Source organism: Python bivittatus, unplaced genomic scaffold, assembly GCF_059951505.1.
Source record: "Python bivittatus isolate LINGU-HERP-01145 unplaced genomic scaffold, Pbiv_v1 ctg000850_np1212, whole genome shotgun sequence".
NCBI lineage: Eukaryota > Metazoa > Chordata > Lepidosauria > Squamata > Pythonidae > Python > Python bivittatus.
Genome location: NW_028277112.1, coordinates 27607085 through 27623543, shown reverse-complemented (window position 1 = coordinate 27623543; position 16459 = coordinate 27607085). Strand labels below are relative to the sequence as shown.

Below are 16459 nucleotides of genomic sequence, written 5' to 3'. Positions count from 1 at the left end.
TTTGTGGGGGTTCATTGATTCAAAGAATATTGTGGCATTAAATGGCACCCTGTGCCATTTGTGGTCAGAAAAACCTCTGAACTGAAATCAAAGGCTGTTCAAGTTGATGCCATTACCTGATCCACATCTAGAGCAGAAGTGGCATCATGTCTGATATTGGAAGGAAGTGAACCTTCAAGAAATAAGACTGGGTCCAAGGGTCAGTGAAGCTAAGCAAGAGAATGGCTCAAGAGGCATGTGTAAATGTTTATTTCACTTAAATTGATTTAAAATCTTAAAATGTATTAAAATCCATGATGTCTGAAGTATATTTTTCCTTACAGGTTTTATGAAAACAATTTAAGATAGCCATCCCTTTCTAGTTAATGTCTGCTGGTAGTTACAACAAAGCAAGGTGTGGCTAATAATAACTAATTTAAATTGTGTAGGAGAATCAGACTGGCGCTGAGGTTATATAATAAAAGAGGGAATAAACTGTCATATTTAGAAATCAGGTTTGGTAGCTTTCTGTGTCTATTTCCAAGCACTGAAAATAGGTTTTAGTCTAGTGCATCCTCTGGTTTATGCTTCCATAATATGCTATACAGTACTAAGAAAAAATGTATGACTAATGATGAGCATTACCATTTTACTGTGAGGGTTTTTATCCAAAGTCTTATCTTTGCCATGTGGTCAGACTGGGCTGTCAGCAAAGAGCATTTTATGTATCTCTTTGCTGCCCTCTAAAGGTCATTTGGAGGCTTGCACTCCAAACTCCCTTCCAAAGCATACCAAGCTATTACAAATGATTTAGTATTTTGCTCTTCCTTTTTCTAATGTTCAATATTTTTGTTGTAAACTGAAAGGGTGTTTTATTATTTGTCGTGATGCAATTGCTGTTAGCTGCCTAGACCTCCTACAGACAAAGATGAGATATGCAAACTTCATAAAAGAATTTCCGACAGGGAAAATGCTGCAGTTCCCATTAAGCACTGACTGTAAACCGCACCTACAAAGCAGGGCCCAGTTTACAGGTGGCTCCTGACAGGTGCGAAAACGCGTTTGACTTCTGCAGGCATTGGGTGGGCGTTAGTTTCTCCGGATCTTTGCCTTTAAGGTGAGGAAGAGGCAGAAGCTCGGAAGGTCCAGATGTGCAGGGGGCGGATGCGCCGAGTCGCAGTCAGTCGACGCTAGGTGGAGGCGTGCCTTATTCCGTCCGCCAGGCAGCGTGGACTGAGTGTTGCCTTCGCCAATCCGGGCTCTGCGTTTGGGGGGTGGGCTGTTGATTGATGCCTCTTGGCGATTGGTGCCTTAAGTGCCACGGCCCCTTCTCGCTATGTTGCTGCAAGTCGGGCTCTCGGTGCTCGCCAGGCGTGCTCTGCTGAGGAAAAGCGTCTCCCTCATCGCTTCTCGCAACACACCGGCCGCCTTCATGTCGACCTTGCTGATCAACCAAGCCCAGTACGCGTGGCTGAAAGAATTGGGGCTTCGAGAAGAAAACGAGGGGGTTTACAATGGCTCCTGGGGAGGAAGAGGAGAGGTAGGCTTGCAGCGCGGGGTGGAGCGGTTTTGACGGACAGCCAAAAACCAGGGCAAAAAGTCCTGCGGGCACTCTTTGAAGTGATTTCTGCAGTTCTTTAAGACAAGCGTCGCGTCTTCGTTTTAGGTCTGCGGTTTTGAATTTCTGATGGTTTTTTTCTTTGCATTTTGAGAACGTAGTCCACGTCTCACAAGTAAGTTTGCAGGCCATATCAGAATTGGCAGAAGGAGACATGTCTCGGTTTAATCATTCATTTATCTCAGCTAAGAAAGAGAATATTTGTCTTTCAGTCCTGCAGCTTCTTTTGACCCTCCCCTCTTTTGTGACTTTCAGCAGCAGACTTAAAACATCGCAGATGGTATACTTTTCCTACTTACCGTCATTATAATATTTTTGGACCACTTGGCTTTATGATGATGATCAGGCTGAGTCACCAGTGCCATCTGTGATACTCTTCCATAGGCTGGTGGTCTACAGGTGTTGGGGCTGCAGCTTCTGGAACCCCTAACCAATGTAACCAAAGTTCTTGTGAAATTTAGCAGTTGTATTTCCAGCACATCTGAGGGATGCCTGCCAGTTTAGGAATGGCCACACAAAGTATTGCCAGTTTGCAGTCAAGCAACTGAGACGTGGCACATGGCTCACTAGTAAGTTCAGAAATGAAGATGACCAAGTAAGAATTGCTATTTACAATCACAGAATCAGTGGAAACCTAGAAGCAATCACATCTTTCTCAGCTACCTGCTCAGTGCAGGATCTGCAGTGTGAGATGTAACGACTGTATCCTGCCTGTTTAGACTTCCAGTGAAGGAGAGCATGCTGTCTCCTGCCATGATCTGTTTCCCTGTCCTAAAGCTCATGCTGTTTCATTTAATCTGCAGCTGAAACCACCTTTCTTGCAATTTCTTTTTTTGGGTCTGGGCTTTCCTGTGGAAGTACAGAGGCAATTCTGCACTTCAGGTCTTTGAAAACCACCAACTTGTCTCGCTTTTATCTCTTCTCTTCCAGTCTTAGCATTCAACTGTTTCTTGTACAGATTGATTTCTGGACTTTTGTGTATACCTGAACTCACTCTAATTTATCAATTCCTATAATGTGATTCAGCATAAAAACTGCCCTCTTGATTTGGACCCTGCTGGATGCCACAAATTGTGCCAGCTTTTGACTTTGCATTGTATTCTGACCATGAGGTTTATGGATATAGAGATGGTTACTAAAAGGGGCTGAAATGTTTTTTCTTTAGGTTGTGACAACATATTGTCCTGCAAATCATCAGCCCATAGCTAGAGTTCGCCAGGTAAGATTCTTTATATATATATGACTCTTTAGTAAAATGCAACATTAGGGGAAAAAATCATGAGCAGATTCCAAGGCTGGAATGTTAAGAAAGTTGGTGAGAGGAATAAGAAATACAGAATAGCTAAAAGCAATGCAAGTAGAAAATGTTATGGTTACTCTCTCCTTTCCCCCCCCCCCCAACTATATGGAGGTTTTGTGTAGAAATCCTAAGGTGCAGTGTGCCCCCGCTCTCATGGCCTTCAGGAAGAGCCTGAAATCCTGGCTATGCCAGATGGCCTGGGGGCTGGATGCAGGCTCGCATCGGTGGAAGTGGCTTGTGTGGTAACTGATTCTGCCCCCCGAATCATCTTGAATTTTTTTAGTTTTTTATGTATAGGGTTTGCTTTATAGCTTGACCTTTTAATTGATGAATCAATTTTAATTAATGTGTATTTATTTTTTTAATTGTTTGTGGGTTTTGTTTTAATTGTGGGCCTCCCAGAGTCACCCGTTGGGGGAGATGGGCGGCATACAAATTTAATAAATAAATAAATATATAAATAGGGCTAATCTGGTGTTTAAATAATGGTGAAGCCTCCAAGCTGAAGTTGGTTCCTGGTGACTTTATGAATACATCTGTGTAGTTTTCTTGGTAACATTGTGGAAATGGTTCTCCATTGACTGATCAGTAGCTCAGTCCTGTGTTATCATTTTGTCTACCATGGTGCTTTTTTTTACTGTTTCCTTTTAGGCAAATTTGGAAGACTATGAAGAAACAATAAAGAAAGCTAAAGAAGCTTGGCAAATATGGGCAGAGGTGAATTAAATCTCTCTATATTTTCTTGAACTATATCTGATTCTGGTGGAAAAATACTAATCAGTGGGTATGACCTTTAAGCCCGTTAGGAGAGATTTATCCTAGAAGGTGCCTTATACAGTTTTGAATTAACAAAATAAAAAGCAACAATTTGAGGTTTTGCCTGAAATTGTATTTAGGAATGCTCTAACTCAGTGTTTTTCAAACTTGGCAACTTTAAGATGTGTGGACTTCAACTCCCAGAATTCTCCAGCCAGCCAAAGTTGCCAAATTTGAAAAACACTGCTCTGACTTTACCCTTAATGGTAACGTACTCTAATTAAATTAAGTAGCAATATCTTGAACTCTATGGATAGTTTTGATAGCGACCCCAGAATCTGTATTTTTTTAGATTTTGTTTGAATTCTATTTGTTGAGATTTTCAACTCATACAAATGACATGAAATCTGTCAACCAACACTAATTTCCATAGGAAGAGAAATAGCTTGAATTTCTTTTGTCTAAGAGTATCGCTTAGTGTTTTTCCTGTATGCTTTTTTAATGCGAGAAAATCTGATCCTATTCATTCAGGTTCATTTGCGAATAAGTTAAATTATATTTCATAGAACTTCCTTTCACTTAAACAGTGCATGATATTTTAACCAAAATATATGTTGAAATACAACCTAATTTTCTTAGCTTCAGTTCTACTGGCTCAACTAACTTGATAGTTGAGTTTTCAAGGCATTTAAAAATAATAATTATTTCAAAAAGTGTAATGATAAAAATGGGGAAATGTGTAAGTAAGTTGGTCAGACAGGATTTTTGAAAGATAGAATGGACTGTGGGGCGAAAAAAAGGGGCAACCAACCCTGGGGGTGGCTAGCACCTTGAAGATGCTCCCATATGGTAACATCTTACTGAACATCAACATCTTGGAAGATATTATTATTTGTGTATGTGTCTGGTTTTATTCTATTCTTACTGTGTTTTATATTGTTTTTATTGTATTTTAATTAATATTTATTGTTGTTTTATTGCGAACCACCCAGAGTCACTTTTTCATGAGATGGGTGGTATCTAAATTTGAAATATAAATAAATATAAATAAATAGAAACAGACTTCAAACTTGATTGATATTCATGAAGAATTTATACAGTTTCAGATTTTCCCTTGAAACAAAGTATACTTGGTCTTGTAAGAATAGCCACTGGTGTAGATTGCTGAAGTCTTTGAATCTTGTAACAACTAGATACTGATTCTTTAGGGCTATATTACAGTCTTACCAGATTTTAGTATCAATATCTATAGTTTGTGACTGTCTGAGATTTCCAGTACTTCTTTTTGTCATGCAAAGATTTTCTGTACTCTGACCCTTTAGCAAGAAACTGTCTGTTTAACCTTGAGCTGTGATTGCCCCTACGATAGTTGAAATATTCTTGGATGATAAAGTCTTTAGTTTAAGATGAGCTTGCTTCTACCTTAGCTTACACTTGATTGGATTCACACAATATGCTAAATCTGTGTTAAATAAATATATAGCACATTTGCATAGCATGCTAAAATCACTGTTGAACATGCAGAATCACAAATTACCTACTCACCAACTACCCATCCCCAAGTTCTGTGCAGATGTTTCACCTAATTTATTTGAAACATGGACTCTTTAATCCCCTCACACAATGTATTATTTTATATCAAATTTCAAATTTGTAAGATAAACTACCTTGACTTTAAAATAATACAGGATGCTCTAACCTTCAAGTCTCTGTAATATATGTTGCTTTCTTGGTTTCTGTTTTAATTACGTGCCATTGAATATTTTAATTTTCATATGCAAGCAACTTCTATACTTTTGCTTGTATTATCATTCCAATGTAGGTCTTGTTGAGTATTCATACTGGTAAAATATCAAGTCATTTTGTTTATCTCCAGAATTATATTTTGTATGATTTTAGGCAAAGTATGCAGGATTCTGAAAGACTGGGCTTAAGCAAATAATGTTTTGCTTTCTTTTTATAGGTTCCAGCACCTAAACGAGGAGAAATAGTGAGACAGATTGGAGATGCCTTGAGAGACAAAATCAAAATTTTGGGAAATTTGGTAAGTTTTGCCATGGAATTGCTAATCACAATATTAGTAAAAAGAAATATTTACAGTGATTCCTGTTGTGTTGCTTCTGGAGTGCAGTGCTAATTTAATCAATTAGATTTCTAAACACTGACAAATGCCATTATATTGATATGACAGCAGACTTGATTTCTTTTAGCAAGCATTGATTAAAGTTGAAGACAGTAAGTACTAGAGACATGCAGAAAGAGGAGGCATGTTTTGAGTTCAGAACAAAACAGTTCCATTTGAAACTTTCCATTGAACTTCCTGAACTGGTTGTTATGACAGAATAAAAAGTGAAAAGTAAGCATTTAATATAATTTAAGCATTTCATTTCTTATGGGCTACAGGTTTTTTTTCCAAAAAAATTAAAAATCATTCCATAATTTTCTTTTGTTGGTTGAGTAGCAGCTAGCAATCAGCCTGCACTACCAACTCACCTATTAACCAATTCAAGCAACAGTTTTTTTTCCCCCAGCCTTCTTGTCTCATAGGGACAAGGTGATAAAAAAGCACTGGGTGCCTGGGTTTTGTTCAGCAAAAAAAGTGATGCTGTTTAATTCTTGCATGAATAATTCTTGCACTTTAGCTTATCCTCAAGTTCAGCATTGCAGGGCGTAAGAACTGGATGTGCATAGATTCTAGAACTCATCAGATGAAGCCAAGCAATCTTATTACATTAGCATTTCCATTTACAGCTTACAATCACAGTAGCATGAGCAGTTGGTTGGTTGCATATATAATATAATTATATAAATAGAATAGAATAGGCAGACATGTTTCTTCCTTTAGGATACTCTGGCAGTGTTCTGTAGAGAGCATCTAATGAAACTGTAAGCATTCTATGTCCCACATCATTAACTTTTTCCTTAATGCTTTTAGGTATCATTAGAGATGGGGAAGATCTTTGTTGAAGGTGTTGGTGAGGTCCAGGAATATGTAGATATCTGTGATTATGCTGTTGGTTTATCTCGAATGTTTGGTGGACCCATGCTGCCTTCAGAAAGTAAGCCTGCATTTTTGCCTGTGTAAGAATGTATTCTGGATATTATTAAAGTAACCTGGTGTAGTAAACCTCAGTAATAGAATATTGAATAATTTTGGACATAGGTAATATTTTAGGTTTATGTTCTTCAGGGCAAACCAAAATGCTTATTTGTCCCAAATGAACATTGTATCAGCCTTGCATAAACTTGGTAAAAATATATAATTTGTGGATTTTCTCCAGTCCTGTAGGACATACAACTGACACAGTAGTTTCTACCTCTGTATAAACATTCACCCCTTCCCCCCCACCCCCAAATCTGCACCAGAGAGAAAAGGAGAACAAGGAAGAAAAACTGCTGTTGTACTGGTGGAAATCTTGAGTGAGATTGTATATACAGTGGGGCAAAAAAGTATTTAGTCAGCCACCAATTGTGCAAGTTCTCCCACTTAAAAAGATGAGAGAGGCCTGTAATTTTCATCATAGGTATACCTGAACTATGAGAGACAACATGGGGAAAAAAATCCAGAAAATCACATTGTCTGATTTTTAAAGAATTTATTTGCAAATCATGGTGGAAAATAAGTATTTGGTCAATATCAAAAGTTCATCTCAATACTTTGTTATATATCCTTTGTTGGCAATGACAGAGGTCAAACGTTTTCTGTAAGTCTTCACAAGGTTTTACACACACTGTTGCTGGTATTTTGGCCCATTCCTCCATGCAGATCTCCTCTAGAGCAGTGATGTTTTGGGGCTGTCACTGGGCAACCTGGACTTTCAACTCCCTCCAAAGGTTTTCCGTGGGGTTGAGATCTGGAGACTAGCTAGGCCACTCCAGGACCTTGAAATGCTTCTTATGAAGCCACTCCTTCGTTGCCCGGGCAGTGTGTTTGGGATCATTGTCATGCTGAAAGACCCAGCCACGTTTCATCTTCAATGCCCTTGCTGATGGAAGGACATGTTCACTCAAAATCTCACGATACATGGCCCCATTCATTCTTTCCTTTACACGGATCAGTCGTCCTGGTCCCTTTGCAGAAAAACAGCCCCAAAGCATGATGTTTCCACCCCCATGCTTCACAGTAGTTATGGTGTTCTTTAGATGCAACTCAGCATTCTCTCTCCTCCAAACACAACAAGTTGAGTTTAGACCAAAACATTCTACTTTGGTTTCATCTGACCATATGACATTCTCCCAATCCTCTTCTGGATCATCCAAACACTCTCTAGCAAACTTCAGACGGGCCCAGACATGTACTGGCTTAAGCAGGGGGACACATCTGGCACTGCAGGATTTGAGTCCCTGGCAGCATAGTGTGTTACTGATGGTAGCCTTTGTTACTTTGGTCCCAGCTCTCTGCAGGTCATTCACTAGGTCCCCCCGTGTGGTTCTGGGATTTTTGCTCACCGTTCTTGTGATCATTTTGACCCCACGGGGTGAGATCTTGCATGGAGCCCCAGATCGAGGGAGATTATCAGTGGTCTTGTATGTCTTCCATTTTCTAATTATTGCTCCCACAGTTGATTTCTTCACACCAAGCTGCTTGCCTATTGCAGATTCAGTCTTCACAGCCTGGTGCAGGTCTACAATTTTGTTTCTGGTGTCCTTCAACAGCTCTTTGGTATTGGCCATAGTGGAGTTTGGAGTATGACTGTTTGAGGTTGCGGACAGGTGTCTTTTATACCAATAACAAGGTCAAACAGGTGCCATTACTACAGGTAACAAGTGGAGGACAGAGGAGCCTCTTAAAGAAGTAGTTACAGGTCTGTGAGAGCCGGACATCTTGCTTGTTTGTAGGTGACCAAATACTTATTTTCCACCATGATTTGCAAATAAATTCTTTAAAAATCAGACAATGTGATTTTCTGGATTTTTTTTCTCATTTTGTCTCTCATAGTTGAGGTATACCTATGATGAAAATTACAGGCCTCTCTCATCTTTTTAAGTGGGAGAACTTGCACAATTGGTAGCTGACTAAATACTTTTTTGCCCCACTGTACCCCTACATATGCTTATTTGGAAAGAAATTTTATTTAAGGTTGAGAATGGATCTGCCATAAAAAGGTGTAGTGACATGTTTGAAAACCATATTTTAAATACAGATGGGTTTGGACTGATTATTGAATTAAGCCCTTAATCGGTATGTTTGATCCTAGGACTACTGTTCTCTGATTATTAACTAAGATAAATGTGCTGCATGATCAAGGGCCAATTTCAGTAACTTACCCTAACAATAGAAGAGTTGTTGTAACAATAAGATTGGATACTTATTACAGGTGAAACTCGAAAAATTAGAATATTGTGCAAATGTTCATTTATGTCAGTAAGGCAACTCAAAAGGTGAAACCAATATATGAGATAGACGCATTACATGCAAAGCGAGATATGTCAAGCCTTACTTTGGTATAATTGGGATGATTATGGCGTACAGCTTATGAAAACCCCAAATTCACAATCTCAGAAAATTAGAATATTACATGACATCAATAACACAAGGATTGGAAATAGAACAATATCGGACCTCTGCAAAGTATAAGCATGCATATGTACTCAGTACTTGGTTTGGGCCCCTTTTGCAGCAATGACTGCCGCAATGCGGCAGGGCATGGATGCTATCAGCCTGTGGCACTGCTGAGGTGTTATGGAAGACCAGGATGCTTCAATAGCGGCCTTCAGCTCCGCTGCATTGTTCGGTCTCATGTCCCTCATCTTTCTCTTGGCAATGCCCCATAGATTCTCTACGGGGTTCAGGTCAGGCGAGTTTGCTGGCCAATCAAGCACAGTAATCCCATGGTCATTGAACCAGGTTTTGGTACTTTTGGCAGTGTGGGCAGGTGCCAAGTCCTGCTGGAAAATGAAGCCAGCATCCCCATAAAGCTCGTCTGCGGAAGGAAGCATGAAGTGCTCCAAAATCTCCTGGTAGACGGCTGCATTGACCCTGGACTTAATGAAGCACAGTGGACCAACACCAGCAGATGACATGGCTCCCCAAATCAACACAGACTGTGGAAACTTCACACTGGACTTCAAGCATAGTGCATTGTGTGCCTCTCCATTCTTCCTCCAGACTCTGGGTCCTTGGTTCCCAAATGAGATGCAAAAGTTGCTCTCATCTGAAAAGAGGACTTTGGACCACTGGGCAACAGACCAGTTCTTTTTTTCTGTAGCCCAGGTAAGACGCTTCTGATGTTGTTTGTTGTTCAGGAGCGGCTTGACAAGAGGAATACAACATTTGAAGCCCATGTCCAGGATCCGTCTGTGTGTGGTGGCTCTTGATGCACTGACTCCAGCCTCAGTCCACTCCTTGTGAAAGTCCCCAACACTTTTGAATGGCCTTTTCCTGACCATCCTCTCCAGGCTGCGGTCATCCCTGCTGCTTGTGCACCTTTTTCTACCACACTTTTCCCTTCCACACAACCTTCTATTGATGTGCTTTGATACAGCACTTTGGGAACATCCAACTTCCTTTGCAATTACCTTTTGGGGCTTTCCCTCCTTATGGAGGGTGTCAATGATGGTTTTCTGCACAACTGCCAGGTCAGCAGTCTTTCCCACGCTTGTGATTCCTACTGAACCAGCCAGAGAGACCATTTAAAGGCTCTGGAACCCTTTGCAGGTGCTATGGATTCATTAGCTGATTAGAGTGGGACACTTTGAGCCTAGAATATTGAACCTTTTCACACTATTCTAATTTTCTGAGATTGTGAATTTGGGGTTTTCATAAGCTGTACGCCATAATCATCCCAATGATACCAAAGTAAGGCTTGACATATCTCGCTGTGCATGTAATGCGTCTATCTCATATCTTGGTTTCACCTTTTGAGTTGCCTTACTGACATAAATGAACATTTGCACGATATTCTAATTTTTCGAGTTTCACCTGTATATACTCTGCCTGATCTCCTTGAACAATGGGATAGATAAGAGAAAAGAAAGAAAGAAAAGCCTGTGCTTGCTAAACAAAAATGCTTTTTGCTTTCAGGACCTGGACATGCCTTAATAGAACAATGGAACCCTTTGGGATTAGTTGGCATCATCACAGCCTTTAATTTTCCTGTTGCAGTTTATGGCTGGAACAATGCAATTGCACTGGTCTGTGGCAATGTCTGCCTCTGGTAAGGTATTTTTTCTGATTTCAGGATGAGTGTTTTCAGTGGCAGCCTCTACACTTTAAACTTTATAAAAATGTTTGTGCACATAGAACATAATAAAACAAATAAAAAGTCAAAATAGTATAAAGCCAGTTCGATAGGCTATCTCCACCTGATGAAGAGTAAGACTACTACATCATTTCTCTGGAATTTGGTTAGTTTTTCAGCACTAAAAGGCAGTTCCTATTGGGAAGAAAATTAAAATTTGATTCCTGTTCTCTTGAGAAATGGATGGAATAATCTCTATTTAAAAATGGCTGGAAAGATTCGTGGGGAGGGGGAGATAATTTGGACTCAAAATGGGATTAATATTCTCAAGCGGGTAATATTTAAGCATCACAAAAAAGTACAACTACCTAACACAGTAGAATGGCAATATACTGTATACAGATGCCACAATCACCTTCAAAGCCCAGTTTTACTTCAAGCATGCTTGCACTACTCTGGGCAAGGCGAGATCTTTAACCTAGGGACCACTGGACAAGTCAACATATTGTTGCCTGTAGCCCACAAACTCAGAGGTACGTAACTGTACTGACACATACTTAGGGTGCCAGTTGCTTCTTTGAAGCAAAGTGCTACATTGCCAAATTAATGCTTAATATACAGCCTGTGATTATGTAGCATTTGTAAATGGTACAGAAACATGGGATGTTGCAGCTGCTAGTCATACAAAGCAACTGTATGTTAACAAGTCCTCTTCAGGAAATTAGCTGGTACTTTAATCTCATTTACAACATTCATATACTAGTTAATATATTGGATACTAATATACATTAGGTAGTATTGCTTTAAAAGGGAGCAGAATCTAAGACAGTGATCACTCACCTACTCAGTGAATACTGCAGTAAATGTGTCCTGTTGTTTCTTTCTTCTATATAAGGAGGTAAGGAACCTGTATCCCTTCCTGTTGGCACAGTGTATCTTTAGTCATTTATGCTGCCAAGATAACTGGCATGCCACATATTACCCATCTTGGCTCTGGATAAATCTTGATCATTAGGCACTTCCCAAGATTTCTAGTTGCTCAGGTTTAAAAATAGCTTCCCATGTTTCCCATATATAAGGTATTGCAGTTTGGGTCATTGTTAATAGAGCAAACCAGCCATTTTCATGCTTTAGTCAGGTTGGTGAATGTACAAAGCCACCCCAATTTATGCTGCTACCAGGCTGTGAAATCTGATAGTTTTAAGTGCTGTTTGTGAACAGTGTCTGTGCCCAAGTAACTGAGTTAAAAAAGTAAATGCTGTAAGAGTGGGAACAAACAAACTGAGTAGCAGCTACACAGTGAATTCTTTTTATTATATGTCAGCCTGGCAGTTCCTGCAAGAGAATACCTAATCAATTTTAGAAACAAATGGCCATATACGCTATTAAAATCACTTCATTCACATGAGGACAGATCCAAAGATAAGAATGAATAACAGGTGGAGTCTTGGGGAACTTTGGTTGAATGTACAAGATAAAAAGAAATATTATTATTATTATTATTATTATTATTATTATTATTATTATTATTATTTGCTATGACTCTAATTAGACTATTATGATGTGTTAATTTTTCTGAAACTGCTTTTCTGCCAAACCCTTTAAGAAGGAATTCTCAGTTGAGTAGCCAGTTGAAGGCTTCTGAGTTGTGTTCTTAGAATGGGAATTGGCTATTTAAAACATGGATAAGGACATGACAGTGACCTGATACTTTAGAACTATAGGCTGTAGAAATCTCTTTATGACTTCAGTATGTGTTTTTTGGAAGAAAAACTTTTTATGGCTATCCTGTACTTCCATAGTTTTCAGTGTTTAATAAATGTAGCAATATGTCTTAAAATACCATATATTATTCATTTTAATATAGATTATTCCTATTTCTAAGAATCTTGACTTTTTTCCTCCTTCCTTCTAAAGGAAAGGTGCACCCACAACATCTCTCACCAGTGTGGCTGTTACGAAGTGAGTTTCTTTCCTTTGTTGATTACAATTTGCATGCAGTTTCAATTTTGTTTGGACTTCCACATTGCTTTAAGAAGCTTGTTGTTAGATCTTTCACTTCCTTGGCTTTTTCTGAGTTGGCTGCCTGGGCACCCAGTGGTATGTGTGCTATTTTTCTGTGAAGGCATTCCAGGCTTAAAACCTCTACAGTTAGGTGATGTAGGAAATAGTAGTGGTCTGCTGCTATGGAAACTGCCTCCATAATTTTTTTTCTCCCTGAGGTATATATAATGTGTAATACTATGTGAAGTGGGTAAATGGATGGGAATTCTGGTGACGGTGGTTCACGTATGATCTCTCTCTCTCATGTGATTTCTTCATTTTGCTTGTTAACAGACCTGTGTGAATTATGACCATAAATATGTGATCTCCCAATCTCCAGAGTGATATATGTATCAAAATGATAGCAAATTTTGTGACTAGTTATGCTCTTCACCAGCAAAAGCAAAGGATCAAGAGAGGATGTTGTGATCCATTCTTGGGAGTATGATGGATTCTTGTAGAAGGGAGATAGTGGCTAGTTTCAACACCATGATAAACCATAATGTGGTTTATTAGTTTTGCATGATGCACAAACTCAGCCACTAATTTGTAAACGGTGGTGTAAGGTTTACTATTATGTGTGAACCCAGTCTTCTGTTGTTTGTATAACAAACTGTGATTTAAGGTGATCTTTAAGCCCAGCCACTCACAGCATTCTTCAAAGGGATTATTTTGAGTTGAATTTATGCTGTGTATTGTCTGGTTTGCTGAGTTAATTAAATTATTTTTTTTCCAGAATTGAAAACCATTTTATACTTTGAATTCCAATCTTGCTCTTAAAGTGGAGTAAACGCACTTGTTTCTTTTGTGAAAAAGGGTTATATTCAAGAATATCTAGATATGCTTGCAAGATGAAATTGTCAAAAGAAAACTCTTATTAGATATCTATCCAAACTTATTTTATTTTCCCGAATGGAAAAATTGTATCACTAATGAATGTCTTATTTGGTTACCAGAATAATTTCACAAGTTCTGGAGAATAACAAGTTGCCTGGTGCTATTTGCTCTCTGGCTTGCGGTGGAACAGATATTGGGTAGGTGCAACTTTTTAAATATTATGTAGATTTTAGACAAGTTCTAGTACTATTGAAATCATATTATTTTTAGTTCATTTCTAAGGGTGTAATCCTGCAGTTCCTGATATAGTAATCCACGGTCCATTGGATTCCTAGTGTTTCTCCCGCCCCCCAAAAGAGGAAATAAATGTCAGATCTTCTCTCTTTCCTTCTTTTCAGCTTCTGCAGGTACATTCTTCAGAAGTTGGGATGTTGAAGAGGGACATGCCTACAGGCCTTCAGTTCTGTCCCCCAATCTTGAAATATGTTAGACCTGGTTTAGAACTGATCTAAACAAGTTCCTCTCATTGGGAAGGATTTTTTTACAGGACAAAAATGCAAACATTTTTCCAGTGTCATTTCTCCATTGTGGGTTTCATCCATTTATCAGAGCCTTCCAGAGTATTGCTCTTGTATTTCTGAAGCTTAAGAGTGCTGCCTACAGTATTGGTGGTGCCATAGCAGTGTTTTTAGAAAAGTTGTTTTCTTGTAGAGCCTGATGAAGAGGGAAGAGAGAGGTGGGGAATGGACAGAATATTAGAAGTCAGACAGTGATTGACTGGTGTCAAGTACCTGGGGCAAATCAAATTCCAGTACATAATTCTTTTTATTACAATTTTCTCCACATAAATCAATTGATTCCTCAGACTCTCAGGAGTAGTTTCTCCTCTTCAACAGCCAGTCCAGTAGCCTATGAGAATCACTGCCTGAATTCCCCCCTCCCCAGTTCACTAATTATCTCTACTCCACTTATTAGGTACTTTTTGTGCTTCTTTCTTCTATAGTCCCGGCTCACCTTTTGCCTTCTGTTTCTGACATAGTACAATTTGTTTGTTTTATTGCCCCGAGTAAATTATTTGTGCTTTTTCATGATTTTGTGCTTGTGTTTATACATGTGTTGGGTTTCTGGCAATCAGTTTTACCCTCTTTAGGAATGCCATCATCATTCTTTAAAAACATCCATTCTCCTTCTCCATACCCTCAGCTTGTGTGTCTGAAATAGTCACAAGTCCATTCACTGCAGAAAGGGTGATGGCTACAGATTCCTTCTGTAGAATAGCTTGTCCAGATCATTCCCTCCCTGTTGAGCAACTGCGGAGTGGTGAAGACGTGGCTCTTGAGGAGAGTGCTGGGGACCATGAAGATTAACCAACCCCACTGGGTGGCACAGTTAGTGGAGGCTACTGTTATATTGTGATGGCTGTTCTTTTTAAACTTGTTATTGATAGAAACTGCTCAGAGCCTTGGAAATTGGACAGCATAGTAGCCATACAAATTAATTCAGCTGAATTCTGTCCTCAAACAATAAAGTTACAGATTTTAAAGTGTAGCTCAACCTCCCTCCCCACCACCTCCAGTGGATTTTGTTCAAGTTCTAGCTTGCCTGGAAATTTTATTCAATTTTGCTGAAAATTAATTCAGCTTTGTTCTGGGTCTGGATAGATAAATGGGTTGGGAGTTTGGTCTGGCCTAAAAGGGGAAATATCTTATGTCTGAAATCTCTCTCTCTCTCTTTTCCATGCTGCTGGCTGAACTTAAGAAAGAGGAATTGTTGTATAGTGTGTCACTTAAATTAGGAGCACTTTTATAAAAGAAAATAGCAATCTCCATGGATATGGATTGGTAGTATAATCATGCAGTTCCAGGTATAGAATTGCAGTTTAAATCTGCTGCCATTGGTAAAATGATTAGCAAAAGTATACCAAAAAGAAGATGAATCTGAATTGACAAACTGTTTTTCCCATCAGTACAATTTTGTAATCGATAGTTACTCTGATTATCCAAGGAAAGAATTTGCTTTTTGCTTTTCAGCAACTTTGGTGGACCATTAATTTATGTGGTGCTGTCTTGAAGCTGAAACATTTTCAGAAATTTTGAGACAACGAGAAAGAAATTAAAACATGACTTTGCATTTGAGAGTTGTACCATATAGCCTGCCTTTTATGTATAGAAACTGATATAGTACATAGACTTACATAAAAGTCTTGCTGTTGCATTGATCTTAAAAATCATTTTGGGAAATAAAGCATGGCTAGTACAATGTGAATATTTTTAATAACAGGTTTTATGAAATTAAAAGTGGGAACCCAGAAAATGACATTCTCAGTTGCAGCCCCTTTCTATGGTGCATTTTACCCACTAAGGTTAGGATAGCCCCCATCCATTATCCTTTCAGAAGCAGTTAGAGAACTTTCTCTTTTATAAGACTTTTGGGGGAATGAATTTAGAAGACAGCAACAGATCTTTTTAAGAATTAACGTTTTAAAGATTTTGGATTTTATGAGTGTTTTTTATGTAGTATTGTAAGCTACCTAGAGTTGCTAGGTATCCAAATAAATGAAATAAGTAAATAAAAATAAGTTGACACATTGAAGCAGTCACATCTTTTCTTTGTTGGGGAAGGCAGCAGTGTGCAACGGAAATTGACACAGCTTTTGCAGCAAGGCACTGGCAGATGTTGCATTTATGGTCCAGGGCACTCTGAAAAACTTTTTGAAACTGAACCCAAGACATTGCACAGCCTTAC

The 16459-nt window shown here is 38.9% G+C and overlaps 1 protein-coding gene across 2 annotated transcripts in view; it reads left to right on the top strand.

Annotated features, from left to right (window-relative positions):
* The first annotated feature begins 1278 nt into the window (after positions 1-1278).
* ALDH7A1 (aldehyde dehydrogenase 7 family member A1) overlaps positions 1279-16459 on the top strand; it is a 30739-nt gene continuing 15558 nt past the window's right edge. Inside the window, exons 1-8 of one of the 2 annotated variants that reach the window (XM_025165037.2) lie at positions 1279-1519; positions 2763-2816; positions 3549-3614; positions 5617-5697; positions 6589-6712; positions 10678-10810; positions 12752-12796; positions 13834-13911. In XM_025165037.2, the coding sequence (XP_025020805.1) occupies positions 1316-1519; positions 2763-2816; positions 3549-3614; positions 5617-5697; positions 6589-6712; positions 10678-10810; positions 12752-12796; positions 13834-13911 (785 nt within the window). In that variant the 5' untranslated portion in view covers positions 1279-1315. The remainder of the gene's footprint in view (positions 1520-2762; positions 2817-3548; positions 3615-5616; positions 5698-6588; positions 6713-10677; positions 10811-12751; positions 12797-13833; positions 13912-16459) is intronic. The other variant, XM_007425632.3, reaches the window with a different exon arrangement.